This window comes from Gopherus flavomarginatus, chromosome 22, assembly GCF_025201925.1.
Source record: "Gopherus flavomarginatus isolate rGopFla2 chromosome 22, rGopFla2.mat.asm, whole genome shotgun sequence".
Lineage (NCBI taxonomy): Eukaryota > Metazoa > Chordata > Testudines > Testudinidae > Gopherus > Gopherus flavomarginatus.
In genome coordinates, this window is record NC_066638.1 from 8,339,087 (window position 1) to 8,361,508 (window position 22,422).

The 22,422-nt window shown below is 38.7% G+C and overlaps 2 protein-coding genes across 3 annotated transcripts; one reads left to right on the forward strand and one right to left on the reverse strand.

Annotated features, from left to right (window-relative positions):
* The first annotated feature begins 1,374 nt into the window (after positions 1-1,374).
* PNRC2 (proline rich nuclear receptor coactivator 2) lies at positions 1,375-5,475 on the forward strand. Of its 2 annotated transcripts, none has more exons than XM_050932703.1 (2): positions 1,375-1,473; positions 2,770-5,475. In XM_050932703.1, the coding sequence occupies exon 2, from the start codon at positions 2,788-2,790 to the stop codon at positions 3,211-3,213; it is 426 nt and encodes a 141-aa protein (XP_050788660.1). In that variant the 5' UTR covers positions 1,375-1,473; positions 2,770-2,787; the 3' UTR covers positions 3,214-5,475. The 2 variants fall into 2 exon arrangements, with proteins under 2 accessions (XP_050788660.1, XP_050788661.1); XM_050932704.1 differs by having other exon boundaries at positions 1,408-1,503.
* Positions 5,476-10,541: 5,066 nt separating this feature from the next.
* Positions 10,542-21,020, reverse strand: SRSF10 (serine and arginine rich splicing factor 10). The gene is made up of 6 exons (XM_050932258.1): positions 20,787-21,020; positions 18,500-18,606; positions 16,681-16,782; positions 13,223-13,385; positions 12,870-12,923; positions 10,542-12,700 (listed from the first exon to the last, which is right to left on the reverse strand). The coding sequence occupies exons 1-6, from the start codon at positions 20,849-20,851 to the stop codon at positions 12,403-12,405; spliced, it is 789 nt and encodes a 262-aa protein (XP_050788215.1). The 5' UTR covers positions 20,852-21,020; the 3' UTR covers positions 10,542-12,402.
* Between the last annotated feature and the right edge of the window lie 1,402 nt (positions 21,021-22,422).

Below are 22,422 nucleotides of genomic sequence, written 5' to 3' on the forward strand. Positions count from 1 at the left end.
CTGCCTCCTTTCCGCCCCAGCAACAGGCTGGTCTGGCTCCTATTGGCCGAGGCGGGGATACCTCGCGCTCCCATTGGTCAACGCCGGGAGAAGGGGCGGGTGGTGGCTGGCGGCATCCAGTGCAGGAACGCGGCCGCCATTTTGTGTGGGTGGCGAAGGCAGCGAGTGCAGCAGCAGCGGAGCCGCGGCCCGGGCTGCGCTTTGGGGGGGGGCTCTGAGTGTGGCGTTGCCGGCGGAGAGGCAGTGGGATCCGATTCCCGGAGGCTTGCGGTGTGTGAGCGGGACAGAAGTCGGTAAGTGCGGGAGGGGACACGGGAGGAGCTGAGCGCAGCGGCCGCCATGTTGTCCCTGAGCTGCCCGGTCGTTGGCGGGAGCTGGGGAGACGGTTTGGCGGATGGAGGCGGCGGGGATGGGAGGATCAGGCGGGGGGCGAAGAGCTGTGGCCGAGGACAGGAAGCTCCCAAAGGGGCTGGGGAAAGGTAACCCGGGAGTAACAAGCCCGTTATGTGCCTTGTGGGGGAGAGGACCCCGGCGCGCGGCTGTGTAACCCTCCGAGCTACAGCTCCGGGATTGAGTAGCCACGGGCCGTTCTGTGGTCACAGCCCAGCGAAGGGCGGCGGGGCGGGTGGCTGCTTCATTGTAGCGCTTCAGGGGAGGGCGCGGGATAGTGGGGGCGGGGCGGAGAAGTTTAGCCAGAAGTAATTTGGTGAGCTGATGACCCGATCCTCTGATTTGGTGTCAGGGTGGTGGGGAGGAATGAGTTCATATGGCTACTCAGTACATTGACTAGAAACTGAGGATGTGTATCTCGTTACTGCTAAATGGAAAGCATCGGCTGGAGAGCTCAGTAATCAGACTGCATTGGGACTCTATCCCAAATCACTATCTTCCCATTAAATTGGACTCTTTAAAGAGCCAAGTCCTGCTTGCCATTTCACGCTTTATAAAGCTATAGGCAAAAATAAGAGCTTGGTATTGTAGCAAATTTTTATCTCTGTAACATGGCTAGTATGCTCTTGTGGTATACAAATAAAGTATAAAATAATTCAGCCTTGCAGAAAACATCTGTGTGAAATCAATATTATCCCCATGTTTTTCTGATCCAAGATGGACAAATTATTTGTATTTGTCCCTTGTGTGAATTCTTTCCAGCCCTCCCCTTTTTTAGAAATTGCTGCAAATGGTAGTTTCAATCCCAAATTGTTTTTTGGCTAGCACCTGTTTTTCCCTTACCTGAGTTCAAATGTTTTTCTTTTTGTCTTCATAGCTTAGACTTCTCTTCTGGAGCCTGTGTGCTGAGAATCTGATGTTGGGCTCGGCTTCCTGGCTGAACACAGCAGATCAGCCCATGAAAACTTCCATTCCGAGCCAAAGGAAGGGGTCCAACAGAAGACAGCACCTACTCTTTCGGGTTTGGCAGCAGGAAAGGGAACGAGAGGTGGAGGCTGCAGAGTCTGAAAAGAAGACTGAAAGGTGGAGGAATAATGATGACTGGAAGATGTGGTGGGTGGGGAAGAAAGTAATTTGGCTACAAGCTTAGTTGCAAGTGCTTTGGAAAGCAGTGGTTCGAAATTGGATTTTAGTTTCCAGATAGTATTCTCATTCTCTCTACAGGTTCTTATGCCATGCCCATCACCATGGTATCTGAGTGGGTTTCAGTAGTCTGCTATCTGCCACCAAAAGTGTGGTTCTTTTCTTTTTCCTTTCTCTCCATGGAGAAAGCTCTATGTTTTTATTTTAATTTTAAGAAAGTACATGGACTATGTTGCTGTCAGTGAAGGCAAGGTTGCAAGAAATGCATTTGCACTTAGAAAGGGAGGGATGTGATGGTTCTTAGATTGTGCAGAAGTTGGCTCCTCACTCCTGGACCGGACCAAGAAAGCTGCTCCTACAAAATCTTGTGCAGTAATCAGTTGTCAACTGCCGAGCTTTGGGTGATAAAGGTATCACAGGTATCGTTAAGCACCTTTAAGAGGAGGATTAATATTTTGAATTTGATACAATATTCGAGGGGAGCCTGTGTAAAAAGTGGAGGACAGGTTTGATGTGCTTCTGGTAACCTGTATTGCTGAGGAGGAACTTCTGCATTTCATACTATTTGGAGAGTCCTGAGGGCCAACTGCTTCATGCCTAGGTAGATTGTATTGCCAGAATTCAGTCAGAAGGGAGTTGAGGCTTATTTTATGGCAGCCATGTTGGAATACCATCTCCTATCTAGCCATTGATGTCAGAATGTGTCAACTCATGACTGCATAAATGAAGAAACTGTGAGAACTTCTCAACTGTGGACTGACAGGATCAATTTTATATACGCATCTTCAACCATGAGTCTGTATTGTATCTCTATGAAGTATTCCTTCTGCTATCTTTACCTGGATTTAGCTGTTCTTCATTTGAGTGCTGATCTCTGCCAAGTTCTGGGCTAACTTAATGATGTGTGGTATCAGACTTGTAAAAAATAGTTAGACCCTGCTATTACAGAATTCATAAACATATTTAGACATCTGTTTTAACATTTACAAATTGGCTAGGTATTTAAGGATCCATCTCCCCACACTTCTAATTTAGGTCTGTCCAATCAGAGTTATAAAATGGTATCGTGTCCTACCTGAAGTCTCTTGCTATCTGAATGCATTTGCCTTTAATTAATTTAGTGGGCATATAGTTTGACTTCAGTTCTTTTGTTTAGAACTTCACAAACTTTTTCGTTGAAAAATCAGTGTCTCATTCGGAGTTCCTACTGACTATTGTTGCTCTCTTTTCATACAGGTGACATTTAAGTTGAAGATGGGTGGTGGAGAAAGGTTCAGCATTCCAGTTCCCCAGTCTAGAAATATTACCAAGAAGAACAAACAACTTAATAACAGGCAAAAGAGCAAAGATCAGAATTCTCAAATGAAGATGACCTATATGAAGAAAGAAAGAGGACATGGATGTAGCACATCATCTATTGCATGGCAGGCCATGCAAAATGGGGGCAAGAACACTGTGCACTTCCCAAATAATCAGAATTGGAGTCCTACTTTATCAAGTCCCAACTCGCTTTTCACATCTCAAACCAATCAGAACTATGCTGGAGCAAAATTTAGTGAGCCACCGTCACCAAGTGTTCTTCCTAAGCCACCAAGTCACTGGGTACCTGTTTCCTTTAATCCTTCTGATAAAGAAATAATGACCTTTCAACTTAAAACCTTACTTAAAGTCCAGGCTTGAGATGGAACTTTAAAAATTGAAAAGTTTAAATTTTTACAGGGTTTCAAATTTGAGACTGTTAGTTAAATTCATAGTTCCAAAATGCACAATTTTTGTATGGAATCAGATTTGTTAGCTGCACCTAAAAATTGAGTCACATGATGTGGGGACCACTTTTCAAGAGATGTCTAACGTAACTCTTCATATCATTCAGAGTTGTGTGCATTTACTGTGACAAACTATGTACTTGCAATTTCAACATGCAATCCAAACAAAGTTTGGTGGTCAGTAATACTTATGTATTGTATTGCGCTTGGAATTTGAACTGTGACCACTTGAAATATGCTGATTTCCCCCCTCTCCCCCTCCACTGGAAATGAGAGAAAGTTATGGCAGAAAACCGACCCTTACATTATGTAATGCAGCTTTGATTGGAAAATGTAAGCAGTTTACAGAAGTACTCAAACCAGTATCTTTCATACTTGTTTCAGATCAGTTAATTGTATGAAACCTGTTGAAAGCTAATTAAGAGGTCATTTTTTTACAAAATAAATCTACATCTAGCCACTAGGAGAGAGATGGGTTATTTTAAATATTAGCCAGCATTTATTTGGTGTGTGTTAATGATTTGACAGGGCAAACAAACCTGTGACTAAAATGTACATGTTTTTAGGAAATTTACTCCCCAGATTTTGTGCATCCTTAACAGTTTGATGTTAAAATTGCCTGACATCTTGATCATTTCAAAAATCTAGAAATGCATTTTTATTTTGAACCTGTACAATTTGAAATGTGCCAACTAACAAAAGCATTTTGCATTGCCAGGTGACAGCCAAAAACCTTCTAATCCCTTTCCTTTGTTGGGATTGCACTGAGCAGTTTTTTAAAATGCATTTTTGTATGTTTTATATCTTTGAAAAAGCTGAAATGATAGAGTTGTTTGGGCTAGTCTTAAATTGGTTACCCTGTAATGTGAAGTTGTTTAAACTAGTGTCGCTTCTGGCAAGTATGAAACATATAAATAAGTTGGGGGAAAAAGAGCCATGTAAATAAATGTAAAACTTTGTAGCATATGTAAATTTTATGCTGGGCTTTCCTGCAGAAAAAGTATTTTTAGTACAAAACTGCTGAATGTAAGATGACCATGCTGAGTACATGGCCTGATTTAAAAAATATTTTGTTTAAAGAAAACTGTAAAAGCACACACATGGCTGTGCCCTTGCACTTATGTACCAGTGAACATTCATGTTGTTCGATTTTGTTGTAAGCTGTTTAAGTAAATTCAGTGCAAATGAGGCTTTTAGAATTTTTAATAAAACAAAAAAAAACTTTAAAAAAAAAAAGCTACACCAATCTGTGTAAAATGCACCTGTTTTGAATGTATAAAAGTGACTTTAGCTGGGATGAACTATTATAGTACACTAAAAAGATTCTAAAACTCTATTAATGTAAAAGTCTCTCAGTAGACATGTTTATATAAATACCTAAGAGCTAGAGCCCTGCCTACAACTTAAAAAAGTATTCTAGATGTTTTTACATATTTGAGAGCACAGTAACTCCATTGATACTGCAATGAAGATTAAGCCATCCACCTCCGGCTTTTATTATTTGGAATTTAGATGCAAAAATATTGTATTTAATGTCCCTCCCCTTAAAGAACCACTGAAGTGCTGTTCTATTTAAAAATATATAAAACCCTATTAAGTCTTCCTTCTGAACTTTATTCCCAGTATGCTGGTTGTCAGCATATTAGTGTTTAAATAAAAGCTGTTTGTAATATGATACCCAATGCTTGATTTTATTCAGTGATGCCATAATCCAGTTTACAAAAGCACAGATGTTTCCATGGTGGAAGTGAGAAACTGATTTGTGACATACTGAAAGAATATGGAGACAGTTGTTTAAACACAGTAATCAGCAATAATGAAGAATGGGGAGTAAATAGGGTAATGATTACAAAAAAATAGCTTGCTAAAACAAAAGTGGTTCTTTAAGTGCTCAAGATGCACTTCTGTGCATTTAGTTCTGTTTATACATTCAAAGTGTGCTGGCAGCTATCAATGTTTACACATCTTCAAATAAGATGACTAGATTAGCAGTTTTCTAAATTTATTATGTTCCTTGTCTCCTAATCTCTCACCAAATGTCATCTGTTGTACCCAAAGTGTAATTGTTATATTTGAAATTTAAAATGTTTATGAAGTACAGCTTGTACATGTATTAATTGGAAATCTTAAAAAAAACCAACAAAACAAATAAACTACTTAACCTTCCCCCCTTAAACATGTCTGGTTGTTTTGTTTCTTAAAAAAATTGTATAAATGAATCACTTATTGCTCCAGCCTTACATTATACATTTTGCACTAAGATTGAATTTCAGCATGGGAAGGATTGTACTTAAGGAAAGAGGTGATTGTGTTACTATCTTCTGAAGATGCTTGATTCTGAGGTAAGAGATACTGAAAGAGGGGAGACTTCAGCAGTATTTTAAACATGAATACTCTGCCCGAGCTGACCAAGTAGTAAAGATTTTTGTGCAGATGGTGACTGTAGGGGAGGTATTTAATGCATGGCTCAATTCGGGGGGCAATGAGGAGAGACATTAGATTTTATGCCTGGGAATGATAGTGGAAATGTACATTGAAAGAGGCAGAGGAAAACATTCAGTAATGGAGACAGCACCTAGAGATGTTTCCTCATACTGTTGTCTGTGACCAGCAGTTGTATCTTGTCTTGCATTTGGACTGTAAGCTCTTTTAGGCAGGGGACTGCCTTTGTGGTGTTTGTATAGCATCTAGCACATTGACGTCCTAATCTATTACTGGGGTTGGTAGGTACTATGAGACTACAAATAAAAAAGGATAGCTGTAGAGCTAGGTAGACTTAATCAGTGGTATAAAAGTGACAGTTGAAGCTACAGGACAGGGTTTCAGAAAAAAATGGATGAGTATTTTCCTCAACAAAAACCCTCTTGTTCCAAACAGCCCTCTTTAACTATCTCCTACAGTATCCCTGAGCACACTTTCTGTGAGATGGATCAGTATTTGAAAGTAACTGTCCTGAGTTTTTACACCAATGAAACCATTTGCTAATTTCTAGCTGCTTTATAAATACATTTTATAGTGCAGTTGGTCACTTGAGACTAGTTAATATGAAGGTCAAACCATAAGACAAGTTATTTGTTCCTTATTTTTACTGCTTCAAAATTGACTTTTCTGATGGAGAAAGTGGTGTGCTTTTTTGCTAGCTGAAATGTATTTTTACACAAGTGTCACGTCTTCCCTAGTTTTGCTAGTGAGTCTGGCCTCAAACCAAAACCCAAGCTATACATGGTTGGGATAAGTTTAAAAAGTCTTCATACCCATTTAACACCAATGCTTGAAAGGAATACTCCTTGCAAGAGATTCAGTCCTTCTTCCCTTCACAACTGAAGCCTGAGAACTTAAATCCAGGTGATATTCATGTCAATTTTTTTAAATAAAACAATCCATACATTTTTAAATGTTCTGCTTCAGTCAAATCCAGTATGTGTAACGAACAATTATAAAAATCCAGATTTAAACTCATTAATGCAAAGTGAATAACTGGAATTAGAAAAACCAGAGTTTTCCCCCAGAAGAGGTGGTTCTGTGTTCATATAGTATCTACCATGATGAGATCCTGGGTACTAAAGAATAGTGCTTCTCAAGACATTCCAAGAGCAGCAGATTTAAACAGTCCACTCTTAGAGTAGTATAGTGCATTTTTTTCAGACAGATTAATGGTATAAAGTATGGTGGACATTTTAGAAAGATACCATTTAAATTCTCTGCTTCACCTTTCAATTTATCTATGTTACTTTTAACTTGCACTTCAGTTAAATAATCCCTATTTCTAAAAAGCACATTTAGCCCAATGTATAAAAATAACCTCCATTGAAGCACGTGGGCCCTCAAATTTCATGGAACAGGAAGAATGGCCTACTTGCTCAGGCCTTAGTTTGGGATTCAGGAAACCTATGTTCAATTCCTTCCTCCTCTAGACTTCGTGTGATTTTGGGCAAGTCACATGGGGCCAGAAATTTTTAAACAGAATCTAGGCCCTCCAACTCATTGAAATTCATTTGGTCTCTTTGACTTGATTCCTCATCTATAAAATGTAGATAATAGATTTCCTACCTCACAGGGTTGCAAGGTGCTCAACTACTACTGTAACAAGGGCCCCTTTTAAAATTGCTTAGCTGTAGGATACTAATAATTGTGAGGATCAGCTGCCTACCAAGAACAGGTAGGGATTTGATTTGCTATACTCATTTACAAATTTAACAGAGTTATATGAAATGAATAGTTAAAAATGGGTGAGAAAAAGACCCCTAATACAACAGACTACAAACCAGGACAGCCTGAAAGTTAGTCACTGAAAAGTTTTTTCGGTTGTAGTCTCAGATCTTGTTCATATATTTCAAACAGCTCAGCAATTTACAACTAATAGAACTAGAGCAAATTTCACTTCTGAAATTTGTATTTTAGTGTGAAGATTACAGTATTAGTTTGTACCTGTCAACCCTTAGTCTTTAATTTGAAATGTTATTCAAACAACGCCATGAAAACAAGCAATGCTGCTTAGATTAAAACTCTTATCTAGAGACAAAACTATTTATTTGAAATAAATGCTAGTGTTATTCTAGATTGAGTTGCTGCTATCAGCATCTCCGTAAGTGAACAACATTTGTAAGGAAGATTTCTATTCCTGGTTGAAATACAAAATCTTTCTGTATGCATTTGACACTACAGCTGCCACTCAAATTATTATGCTTTCAGTGTCAGCTACAAGTTTTAATGCCAGCTATTCAAAAAAGCTATCCAAAATACTAGACTGACTGTGATAAGACTACAAATTAATGGTAAAACAAGGAAAAGATGTCATTTTCCACATCAACTTGTGTAGAAAGGAAAAAACATGAAAGCTGTATATGATCTGATAAGTAGAAAGCCAATACAGTTTTCCAGATGTGAACAACTCAGTAAAAAAACCTATATTCCAAGCACAGGACAAAAGGAAATTTGAAAGAACATTAACTCTTGTTCATAGCTGCAACTTCAAAGTTTCTTTCCATATCTTAACTTCCCAGTGGGTCTGCTATTGATGAATACTCTTTGGCTCCACAAACAGTGAGGCCCAAGGAAAGTCTGTTCACAGGTATTTCAAGGTAGGATGACCACTAGTGGAACAGACTACAGCTGTGGTCATTCAGAAGGTGCTTTCAGGGTATAGCCAAAATCCTGTATATTTTATTCTCAATTCACAGACTTATTTAAACAGACAGAACATAGAAAATTTAAGGCAGGATGGTGACGTGTACAAATAAAACATCTTTTCCCCAAATACACAACAGGTTACAGTCTTCCCTCACCCTACACACATCCTCAAACGTGAATGTCTTCAAACAAATCTGATAGCAGCTGTCTAGAAGCTTTTTAAGAGCACTACTATTTTTTTGCATTTATCTTATTAGAGTATTAGTGGGAAATTATACTCCTAAAATGTTGAATTTTATATTCCTTCATACTTTTAAATATTTTGTGCAGTGTTCCTGACAAACTAAATATGTAAGTTCTGTAATACACTGCAATCCTAGTTATAACATCCAACTGTCCTCTAACATGTTTCAAGCTATAGCAATACAAAATTCATTTAAAACATTTTAAAAGGCTCTTTTCAAGAGCAGAAGTGTCAAAACATGTAAACTTTCAGACTCTAAATAAGCTTTCATAATGTACATTTAAACATGTGTAAGTATTTAAAAGGCACATAATGGATAAACATCTATGCTGTTTCAATGACACCTGTATTTACTACCAGTCCTAATCTGAACACACAGCTACTTTATCCATTGTGGTTGAGGATTTTAATTAAAATTAACAGTTAGGTGCGTGGACTTTTGGATTTAATCCTAGATACATGGAACAGAAAGTCCAGTAGAGCTGTCTGTTACTGCTGAAACAAAACTTTATGCTACAATTGTTATGGATTGCAGCTCCCTCCCCCTTTAAAAAAAAAACCAAACTAAAACATTATATTTCACTTCTACAGAATCTGCATTAGGTGCAAATTCTAGTTTACCACAGGAAAGCGCAATTCCCACCCTCCTCACCGCTCCAAAGATATATATACATATTGTTCTGCAGTATTCACACATTCCTGCAGCTTAGCCTGCAGCAAACTTGCACAAGAGGGGCTTATTTGCTCTTAGAGCACGAATAAGGTGTGTGCATTGGGGATGGATGATGTCGTCTGCAGGGGCTGACTTGCACAAATATACAAACATTCCCTCTCTCCTTGGCCATGTCCCGATAATCCCCTTCCCAGCTGAAAGGCTCCACAGAACAGCCTTTTCAACATTTTCTCCCCATTGGAGCAAGAACTAGGGTACCATCTTCACTCTTGCAACGTTGTGGGTTTGTGCTCAGCTTTTCTGGCTTGCTCATGTGCACAAGTCAAGTTAGTCATGTTACAGCTGACTTCAATCGAGCTGGCTTTTCAAAATAAAGACTTTCTATTTGAAAGATTTTATATTTTTAGAACTACACTATAACCACTGAGTGAGTTTTGGTTTTTAGCACTGTACAATTTTCCAAAATAGTCAATTTCTCTTTTGCTGTTAATATCCGATAAAACAATTCATTATAAGTATAGGCCCCAATCTTATCTACATGCTTAAAATTCATTTAAGCCGCTACACTTTTGTTTTCCAAGATAGGGAGTCCACAGTAAATTTTATTAGGACATTATTTCCCCTTTTTGCACAAGTTACAATCATTTAATAAAGCATTGTATGGTCTACTATTGCCAAAAGCCAACTCAGGCTTTGAGAGGTTGAAGAAAAGAAAAAATAGAATTCTAACAGTAAAAATTAATTTTTATGTAATCTACCAGATAACGCCTTTTTTACAGTGCATGACATAGTAAGTGTAAGTAACTGCTAGCTGTTATCTAGAAATTTTGTTCCCTCATGCATCTTTAAATTCTGCTTAACGACCCATGATTTGTGTACTGCATTATCTCAAATATGACAAATGGGGGAAATCTGTATATTTGCTGAGCAATCTTGATCATGGAAATTAGGATACATTTCTTTTGCATTATTAGGCCAAAGATATACTTAACATTATTTCACCCATTAACCCTCTTAAAAAAAAAAAAAAAAAGAAGTACACTGGTATCTAGACAGACAAAATAAATGGATTCTTGTTCTACTTTACCACTAAAACCTTAAAGAAGCACCTTACTTCATAGGGGATGCATGGCCTTGTTCCTAACGCTGCTCTAGAATCAAATTCTAAAGCTACAATAACTCCAGTGGATCAGTATTTCCTTCATTTTTTTTTTATTACAGCATGTTTGCTAAATTTACAGCAAGCAGAAAATAAGCTGGGTCTTTAGTTATTTTGATCAAAACATTGATGTTTTAAAGGTAGTACACAATATTTGTTAAAAAGAACATATAAAAATACCTTTTTAGAAGCCCCTATATGAAAGAAAATACAAAGTTTAATCCCACAACTTTTCTCTGCTACAGCTGCACGCTACTGCTAGTTTTAAATAGACTTTGTTGTTTTTAAACTATACATCCAGGAAAGTCTACAAAATTAAAGGAACGTGCATATAAATGATTGCATAGCAGAACATGAACATTAACTGCAAAGAGTAAAGAAAAAAAATTAGAAATACTATCAAGTATACAAAGATTCTAGAATCAACCCCTTAAGCACATTCAACAGCCAGTATTGCTGTCTGTTTCCTCAATGGCCCTGCTGAAATTACTAAAACCAAAACCTAAAAGTAATTCTCTAAAAAGGAAACTTTTCACCAACATCTTCATACACTACTATATAGACAGCAAGGAACATAAGGTGTTTTGACACTGGCTTGTTTTTTTCCTATTTAAATTCAAAGCCAGAAGCTATTTTCTTAACAAAAACATCTTGCCTTCCAGAGAAATACTTGTGAGATTACATACTGGTATTGTACTATTTTTCACATTAGTTTACTCAAGATACTGTATTTGTGATAAAATAGCTAGAGAAGCAGTTCTAAATCACACCCAATTTGAAAGATTTGTCCTTAAGTAACTTAAAATGAAACCTTGTAACCAAAGCACTATCCAGTCTCGGGATGAAGGGATGTAATTTAGGCTTGTTAGACTAGACAAATTTTGAAGTGTAAAAGCAATCCTTTAGTTATTCACAAATAGAGATGGCTAGAGTTTGATATCTATGAATGCACCAACTAACCACAAGAGTAATTGGCATAAAAGTTTAGTTCTTATATACTGTACACACACAACTTGAAACAATCTACTTGCATCTAACAGCAGGAAACTAAGCAATTTATGATTAACTGCTCACTAAAATTTAGGATACAAAAACTGAGTAAAATGTACACACATTAACCTAATATTGTAGCTGCTCTGTCATTTGCTTAAACGTGACCTTAATATTTTCAAATGTATATGTTTTTGTTAAACAGCTAATATTAGCAGTCGGGTAAAAACAATGAAGCCCTCTCCTGACAACTGTCATGACACTGCATGATTCCCCCATGAATCCTCAAGACGGTGACTCTCTCCATATACTATATGCAATGTTAGTACCATCTCTACAGATGGTGGGGTTAACAAGAAACTTCAACACCATGTGTCTACTTGCTGTAGGGTGGGCATGAAAAATAGAGATTTCCTCTCTTTAAACAATGGAAACATGTTGCCAGTCTATTTCACAGCAGACAGCATTGCACTACAGCTGCCTAGTTCTCCATTCATATTGCAAACTTTTAATACTGAAGAACAAGTTAAACTCCTAGTTTAACTGCTCCACACCAATTTGTACCAATTTCTCTATGGGTGTGAAATTTGTAATAGGACAATGTTGCAAATTATGTTCAATCAAGTTATCACCAATATTTTAAGCATCAACAAATGCAAATCTTTACAAAAATATACACAGACACCACAATCAAATCAATAGCTGCCCATGACATTTCACGAAGTGGACTCTCTTAGTGGCTTCTCAACACTGTTATTTTAATTATAACCACTGCCTGCTACAGGGAAAACTGACAAGAAGAGAAGTTCTTTTTAGCACTGTTGCAACATCATATTCCTGATAATTTAAGAAAACTGAACTGTGTGTAAATGAATAATTCATGCCTAAAAACAAGATGCTTACACTGCTAGTGGCCACTGGACTTGGGACTAGTCCATGACCGTGATCTGGATTTTGACCTAGATCTAGAGTGTGATCTTGACTGAGATTTGGATCTAGCTGGTTCTTTTTTTCTCGGTTCCTTTTCATATCTTGAGCTGGACTTATACTGTGTTTTAGTATCTGTTTTAGAGGTGCCTCTAGATTTGGTGTGAGATGCAGACCTAGAACGTGATTTAGCCTTCATTTCTTTCTTGGGCTGTGACTTGGATCGTGATCTTGAATTGGACTTAGATCTTGAAAAAGATCGATTGCGGTGTTTGAACCTATCAGAATAAAGGGGAGAGAGATTTGAATATAAAAATGCTATTCTTAGACATCTAGTACATTTTTTATACCATTTTTGCAGGAGTAAATTTTTTAATCTAAAGTTAAGGATTATAGTAATCTAGTTCTGAATTTAAACGGTGTAAAATTTTTTTTTTTTTTTTTTACCTATCATTGTCCGAACGGCTCCTGCTACGCCGAGGTCTTCCAGTAGGTCTACTGCTAAAAAGGTACATCAGAAAAAGTAAACGGTGACAAATACCTTTGTATTTATAAAGATGATTAATAAGTTTAGTTTTTTTGAGATGTGCATTTGCTTTTAATTCTTTAATATGAAGCACAGAATTGTATTTCATTCAATATTTCTGTTTTGATGAAGCATGCAAAATACAGTAACTCCCACACGTGATTACAAAGTGAGCATACAAAAAAAGTATTCAAAATGTTAACAACTAAATAGTCAGTATGTTTTTTCTTCTCCAACTGACTGCTGTGTAGTTGAAGTCAAACACTACACTTACTTTCTAGGACTATAAGATCTTCTATAGTTGTAATCAAAAGAACGACTTCTAGACCTCCTTCTTTCATAACTCCGGCTTCTAGATCGCCTATATCTGTCATAGTCATCATAGCGAGAAGAACTGTACACGTTTCTCCCTTCCTTGGCTTTCATTTGATTTGGAGCTGCAGAAAAATAGCAATATTTAACATTTCTGTTAAAAAAAATATCAAATGTAACTTTCTAATTTCTAGATCAGTTCTCCCTGCCCCTTCCTTTGAATTTCCATTATGCATTAGTGGGGGCATCTGTTTCCAAAAATCAATTTAAGTGGGCTCAATTCCTGAGTCAAGACAATGCATTTTGATGAAGACCAGAAGGGACACGTGAGAGATGTAAAAGTGGTGGCACACCATCTTTATGCCCCATTACTACTGTTTAGAGCAGCCTTGGGGCTGCTGTAAGTTGTGTCCAGTTGCGAATGATGATTTGGGTAACAGTATTGCTTGGATGTAGCAGTGCTTCAGCCATACCCCTGCCCACATATACCAACTGGTAGTAAAGAGCTGGTTATGCTGGTTCTATCCCATTGGAGAAAATCTTATAATCTTCAGTTAGCCTGTTAGTAGGGCTTCATGGCCCTATTATGTGTTGATATTTCTGAATTCAGTTAAGAGGACAGTCAACTAGAAACCTAGTTTATTTTTAAAGAAATCGGCAAAAAGTTTCAGGTATTACACCCACCCCACAGTTTACTGATTTTTGTAACCTTTTTTTAAAAAAAATATAAAACAAAGTTTCTCCTTTTTTGGCAGACCAAGAATGGAATCTATACAAGGATAGTGGTGAAACTGATTATACACAAGGTAAACAAGAGTGAAGTATAAATTGATTATGACCCTTCAACCAAAATTGGCAGGAAATAGGCTTGGCCCTGTTCTATTTTTCCCCCCCAAAAGGGGGCAAGGGGAGATGAGAAATAGCAGCACACTACTATATTGTATTTTCCCCTTGAATTAAATGCACCCCTAAAAATATAAAATAAAATAAAAAATATAGGGAGATATACCTATCTCAGAACTGGAAGGAACCCCGAAAGGTCATCGAGTCCAGCCCCCTGCCTTCACTAGCAGGACCCTCATCCAAATATGAAGCAATATTGGGTATATAACCTCACACTGCTATGCTTCAATGTATATTTTAAACATTTTCCCTGTTGCAATGAAGCCAGTGTCTGGAATCACACATCTGTGATGTGTGCACTAGCAGTTATCAAAATGAATGGTAAGGGGTTAATTCATTTTCCTAAAGAAACTTAAGGCGATGTTATATCCCACCCCACCCCCCCAAACAACCCCCAAACATTCAGGATTGAGTTTTGTCCTTGCATGCATGCAATTTCCATTTACTTCAACGGTTGTATACAATTTTTTGTGGGAGAACGTAACAGGTATATTGTTTCTCCGATACTCTGTACTGCAAGATCCTTGGGCTGACATATCAGACAAATAAGACTAAACTTGCATATACATGTTTTAGAATACTAACATGTTACAAGTTTCTTTTAATGCATTCTTAAAATCAGCCATTTTCTGAAGAATAATACTTAATACAACCACACTTGTTCTGTTTTAGAGTTATAAAAATTGGAATAAGACTACTTACTTTCAGTTATATGGTAAAGATTTCTTACACCATATGCCATATTAAGTGTGAAATTGATTAAACAAATTAAGTATCATTTTGGATTCAGAACCATCAAAGCATTTCATTTTGATGTCGAAACAAAGTAAATATATTAATTTATTAGGGCTGTTGATTAATCGGAGTTAATTTTTTTGAGTTGATCACATAAGTTAATTGTGATTAATTGCACTGTCAAACTATACCAACTGAAATGTATTAAATATCTTGAACTTTTTCCTACATTTTCAAATATATTGATTTCTATTACAACACAGAATACAAAGTGTACAGTGTTCACTTTATATTGTTTGATAATTTTTACAGTGCAAATATTTGTAAACAAAAGAAATAGTATTTTTCAGTTCATCTCATACAAGTACTGTAGTGCAATCTAAGTGTAACTCACAAATGCAGATTTTTTTTGTTACATAAGTGCACTCAAAAACAAAACAATGTAAAACTTTGGCGCCTACAAGTCCACTGAGTCCTACTTCTTGTTCACCCAATCGCTAAGACAAACAAGTTTTCTGCCTGCTTCTTACTTACAATGTCACTGAAAGTGAGAACAGGCGTTCGCATGGCACTTTTGTAGCTGATGTTGCAAGGTATTTACATAACAGATATGCTAAACATTCGTATGTTTCAGCCGTCATTCCAGAAGACATGCTTCCATTCTGATGAGGTTTGCTAAAAACAGAATGTGTTAATTACATTTGACTGAACTCCTTGGGGAAGAACTGTATGTCTCCTGTTCTGTTTTACCCGCATTCTGCCATATATTTCATGTTATAGCAGTCTCAGACAACTCAGTACACATTCGTTTTAAGAACACTTTAACAGCAGTTTTGACAAAATGCAAAGAAGGTACCAATGAGGGATTTCTAAAAATAGCTATAGCACTGGACCCAAGGTTTAAGAATTTGAAGTGCTGTCTGAAATCTGAGAGGGAGGAGGCCTGGATCACGCTTCCAGAACTCTTAAAAGAGCAACACTCAGATGTGGAAACTACAGAACCCAAATCAACCTTTTGCTGGTGGCATCTGACTCAGATGATGAAAATGAACATACGCTAGTCCACTCTACTCTGGATCATTATTGAGCAGAACCTGTCTCAGCATGGATGCGTATCCTCTGGAATGGTGGTTGAAGCATGAAGGGACATATGAATCTTTAGCGCATCTGGCATGGAATTACCTTGTGACGCCAGCTACAACAGTGCCATGTGAATGAACGCCTGTTCTCACTTTCAGGTGACATTGTAAAGAAGAAGCGAGCTGCATTATCTCCTGCAAACTGTAACCAAACTCGTTTGTCTGAGCAATTGGCTGAAGTAGGAATGAGAGGATTTGTAGGCTCTAAAGTTTTACATTGTTTTGTTTTTGAATGCAGTTATTTTTTGTACACAATTCTACATTTGTAAGTCCAACTTTCACGATAAAGAGACTGCACTACAGTACTTGTATTAGGTGAATTGAAAAATACGATTTTTTTTTTACACCGCAAATATTTGTAATAAAATATAAAGTGAGCACTGTATACTTTGTGGTCTATGTTGTAATTGAAATCAGTAGCTTTGAAAATGTAGAAAACTTTAAATATTTAAAGAAAGGGTATTCCATTATTAACAACTCACTTCGTTTTTTTCTGAATCACCTGACAGCCCTATAATGTATATTAAAATAGTATACAGATGCTCCCCGACTTACGCAAGACTTACGCTTCCCGACTTACGTTCTGACTATCCTAACATTAAGGATATAACTATATACTGATACTACACACAAAGGCACTTACTTTTCCGATCACCCTGCGCAAACTGGATTTCTATCTGCCGGCCACAAATCCACTTCCGGTCCAAATTATGGAGGGCATCTTCAGCATCACGGACATCTTCAAATGTGCTAAGTGTTAAGGTACTTGGGAATTTGAGTAGTTAACAACTTCAAGTTGACAGCTTTTCCTGGATTTTTTAATCTTGCTATAGGGCACACTAAAAACTGTCTCCCATTAACTGTAAGGTTGTAGGAGAATTTTTGGAGAGAGGAATACAATACAAATCTTGTGATATGGGTACAACCAAGAGTATGTTCACTAAAGGATAAAATCACCATGTAACTCCACAGCCTTCTTTTCTCTCATACATACTGATGTATCTAAAGTAGTTAAAGAAGGTTAGTTATTAGTGATCTGATTCTCTAGGTTTGCCTTACCCCCCCAAAAAAAGGGGGGGGGCAGGGAGAATGCTAACTCTTAAAACGCTTAAGAAACACTAGTAAAAAGTGAAAATTCTGCATTCATTATATTACTGTATTCATGAAACTTATTCCCCTTTTCACTTACTCCTTTAAAACTGATTATGACTTTCAGCAATTGTTACTCAAATATAGACCACCGTATTCTATTAAAGAATAACGCATATACTGAAACATAAAGCTATGGATTAGTTGTTCTATAATGTAATCATCAATATCTTTAATCCATAAGACTGTTCACTGTAATTCCTCAGTCTAGCTGATTTGAAAGAATAAATCATCTGTATCGGTCTGCATACCAACTTCGTCCATCATCTCCTGGGTACCATATAGGTATACTTATCTTGATAAATAAACTAAGAATGAATGCATTTCATTCAAGACAGTTACAATTTCAATACCACCCACAAGTGAAATATTACAGGTTCTGTCAACAGACTAAACCAGAATAATTTATCAAGTTACCACTTACATGAGAAACAGAAAAAAAAACCTGTTATTCTGTAGGATACATCAGGTATGACTCCTTTAATCTTGGCCACCATTCAACTTCATCTTGACCTTTAACTCTTTAAGTGCTTGTCAGAAGGACTTGTCATGAGATGCTTGGTCAAAAATGACAGATGGCTTTATCTTTTACTTTGAAAAACAACCTTTTCCCCCTTTTGTAGATAAAGCGAAGCTTTGTCTCCCATTATGGCTTGTCCTTCTTCCAGCTTTTCTTTACTTTTTCTTTTCCCAAACTCTCCCTTCTCTTCAAGCCTGATCCTTAAGAGGTCTTTGGCTTGTCTACTTGCCTTAATTGTTGAACTCTACTCTAAAGGTTCTTTCATGCTTTCTCTTTGGGGTCGCCATTACTGTACAGCTTTACATTCTCTGAGGCAACAACAGAGGACAGTAAATTAGGGGACAATATTAAAGAAAGAAGTTTACCTCATTTTTTATACAAACTGCTTTTGATCAAGTGATTCCAGTTTCCATGTTTTTAAATTAACAGTGAATACCAGCCACAATTTGCTAAGCACAAGAACAATTTTACTTTCGGCATCAGTTATATTAAAAATGCGGTAGACACTTCTGAGTCAGTGATAATTGTCATTTAAATAATATAGTATCAATTCGAGTGACAGATATTCAACAAAATAGCTCTTATCTTACTGGATCTGGTTTAAAGTTTTGCAAAAAAGGTAAAGACCAATTTGCGAGGAGTTAATCTTCGAAAAAAAATGGAATACACCACAATAAGACATTAGAAACAACACAAAAGTAAACTGCTTTTTCATTTAGATTTGTTACCTCTTACACAAACTTGAATTTCAAACTTCAACACCCCTCACTAATCAGCCATCTGAAGAAAGGATATTGAACGTAAGCAAATCCTCTTGGACGACGAGTGTAGAAATCAAGTGGAACGTACACATCAACTATCGGCCCATAACGACCAAACTCACGACGCAAGTCTTCAGACCTGAAATACCATAAATACATTTTTATATATTCTCTCACTTTTTACATTTAAGTTGCAAACTGAAATATCTAAAGAAACTATTGAAAAATCTTGAATCAAATAATATAGGCAAAGCATGCTTTTAGAACTAACTAGATGATGAAGTACAGAAAAAACCAAAAAAATTCTGAGTAATTAATCTTTGTGATAAAATTAATCAGAATAAATTAAAAACCTGATCTGAATTATACATCAACTGTAGGGGCTTCGCTAAAGCTCCCAAGTTGTTTAGAATCTTGGAATAATTAAAATTTTATGCTAGCACCTTGGAATCTGAAAACTCATTATAATTCAATATTGGGCAACTGTAAATGGAGAAAATACATGTAATGGTATATTTAGTAAACAGTACTGAATCATTGAAGGTGGGTGGGAAAGAAGGAGAAACAGCAGGTCTGGTACAAAAAATTTAAGAAAAAGCTTCTCTAAGACTTCTAATTCCACATTTTTGCACCATGAAAACAGAAAGTTACAACACTTGGAAACTCAAGAAAGAACCTCAAAAATAATCATTTTATCTCACAAGGTGAATTTCAGATACATCAAATAACAAAAGTAGTCTAAAGCAGCCATTCAAGCCACTAAGAGTTAATTGCTTCATGGAGGTGATCTAACAAAAGAGTGTAATTCTGTTCAATAGGTCTGTTGCTATTTGGAATCATCCCCTCTTCCCTTCCAATATCATCAACTCTCTCATACAGATTTCATTGGATAAAATAGTCATGGATGGGAAAGTCAATGATGAAAAGTTACCACTATTTATCTCTCTTCCTCAGAGTCTGGGGAAGAATGCATGACATACACCAGTCATAAGAACAAAGATTCAATAGGAAATCTCAACATCATGGTATCTGTACAAAGGACAGAGTTTTCACAGCACGTTACAAAAAGGGACCAGATAGGTTCCCCTTTCTCTTCAAAGTTTATATGTAATAGTTTTCTTCCTCAACTGTTCTGGTCATTAAATAAATTTCACTCTAGAACTAATCACAAGTATAATCACAGAGGAAAGACAGGTGACCACACAAAAAAAGCAATCATACATAACCTGTTTCCAATTCAGAACTAGTAGTATCATAGGGAAAAAATGCAACTCCTACTCCATACCATAATTTCTACTTCAATGTTATTTATTGCATGACTCCTTTACGGTACATTATTTTCCTGACAGCAAGTTAAACAATATACCCTTAGACCTTAATCCTGCATTCCACAAAAACAACACTCTCACTGATTTAGGATTTATAGAGAAATCTCTGACCTTTAATATATAAATATACTTAATACAAAGTACAGGGAAATATGATAGAATAAGCAGTTTGCTAAAAATACTCAGCCTACAAATGAGAAAAATAAATGTTGTACTTCCACTGCTTGATGAAATAAAAGTTACAGCAGTCTCACGTATTTGGAACGTGGATACTTTTACTGTAGACAACTGTGAAATGTAACTTTAGACAACTCCACTCCTTATGTATTTCTCTCTAATTACTGAAAACTCACAAAATCGACACCTTACAGAACAATTAAGTGCAGTAACATCCTATCCAAATAGGCACAACACTACGCGCGGGTGTTGGGGGAGCGCAGCTTCTGTACACTAAGAACCTCTGGTGCTTTTTCAACTCAGGGCAATCGCGGTTTCTCCTGAGGTTCTACTCTACCCTCAAGGGGCAAATATTTGAAACCACTACACGTGATGGTGCACACATGTCCTGGAGCACAGAATCTGGCCTCCAGGTTACTCTCACAACCCCTGCCTCGCGGTGAGCCAGCGCACGTTAATCCGCGGGGTCTCTACGGCTATCCTACTTTTCTAAGTTTTCCCTCCCTGGTTTTGTTTGGCTGTTTTCTGAACTCAGCGCTCTGCGTAAAGCGGCTGTGAGCCGAGGCGGGAGGCTAAAACGGCAGGCATGCGAAGAATGGAGACGATGAGAAGGATGGGGAAGGAGGAAGCGGCCTGGGTCTCTTTTCCCCCTCCTCAGGGAACCCCGCCATCTCCTCCCATGTGGTAGCTGCCTGCGCGGCCTAGTGAGCCCGCCAAAGCCTGCGCAGCCCTCGCGCCATGCTCCGGCCCGCAGCCCCTCCCAGCGCCCCCGCCCGAGTCCCCTTCCCTGGATCCCCCCCGCACTTACACACACCTGGTGTCGTCGGCCACATTCCGCACGAACAGCGAGGTGTTGGGGGGGCGCAAGTAGCGGGACATGGCGGCGGCTTCCAGGCAGGGCCCAGACGCGGAGGAGAAAAGAGGAGCGAAGCGAATCTCCTGAGAGAGATAGCGCCACCACTATCAACGGCCTCGCCGCCTCTCGCGAGACTGCGGAGCGCTTCCGGCGAGAGCGCAGCCCGAACAAGGAGGAGGGGAAGTGGAAGAAAGAGAGCAGGCGCCAAACTGCCACCCCCCCCCCGGGCCCACGTCGCTTTGCGCATGCGCCAAGTCCTCTCTGGGCGTTGCGCACGCGTCAAACCCTCTAGCCTCCTTGCTTCGCCACCAGCTCTTGAGATCCTCCCGCCTCTTTTTTCCGCGCATGCACCGCCCGCCACTTATCCAGCGCATGCGCTGCACGATACCGCCCGCTTAACCCGCGCTTGCTGTCTCGCGCGGCAGTAGCGGTTTCCTGGTCGGATGTGCGCGGGCCGATCCCTTTCCCGCCAGAACAGAGCTGAGGCGCTGGGGGCGCGCGCCTGGCTCTCCCCTCTGTGGCGAGGAATGGGGAAGGTGGCGAGAGAGGAACCGGCGCCTGAGGGGCAGCATCAGCCTTGGTGCTGGCCGCTGCTGTGAGGGGCAGAGAGCCCCCACACCCTTCAGTCTAGCCAGACAATAAACCAGGACAGCCCTGCTCTAAATCAAGGGCAGAGTGGTGCACAGGTAGGTGCAGCGATGCAGGGTAACGGTGCCCACTGCACCAATCCTCATCCAGCATGCTGCGTGCACAGCCTCAAACGGCATGTTCTGTGGCAGGATAAGTTCCTCTACCATGACACCAGCAATTTACAAGGTAACATTGGAATGCTAGTGCTAGCCCACCTTGGATGTCCAAATCTCAGCATGCTGCACCATCCAAAATGCTGACATGTAACCTCTTAGCTGGCGCTGTCAAAACCATACATTCTGGTGCTGTTGCATCTTGGAACCGTTAGAAACCCCTTGTTGCATCCCAGTGAAAGGTCATGATGTTACACATAGAAGCATCAGTCAGGATGCTTAGCAGGACCAAAAAGTGTCTTCAGGACTCAAGGAGAGAATAGCTGGTAACCAAAGTCACATGATGTATGAGCAAGTGCCTGAGAGTCAGGGCTCCTGTATGCCCTGCCTGTCTTTGCTACTGACTCACTAGGTGGCCTTAGGTAAGTCACTTGGCCTTTTTGTACTTTGTTTTACCCATATGTAAAATGGGAATAATTGTACCATTAAGACTATTGTACAGTGGACAGTGCATTACTTGTGCATGGTGCTTTAGACAAATAAATGAGAGGTCACTGACTTCAAATCAACCTCTGTAGTGGCTGAGTTAATGAAGTGCTCATTAAAGAAACCTGTTGAGGTTCAGATCACATTGGGTGTGGTAATGTATAGCAAATCTGAGGAACAGATAGAGACGTCACCATAAGCCACCAGCATTCAACACTTCCTTTGACCTTTTAACATACAGACTTTGCTATTGCCTCATTTTAGATGGTGGAACACAAGTAAATCTGTAGCGGCTACAAACACACAGTCCCACTCAGATCCTGTTGTTCTCTTTCACATGCCCAGAATGGTTTGTTCAACAAGGC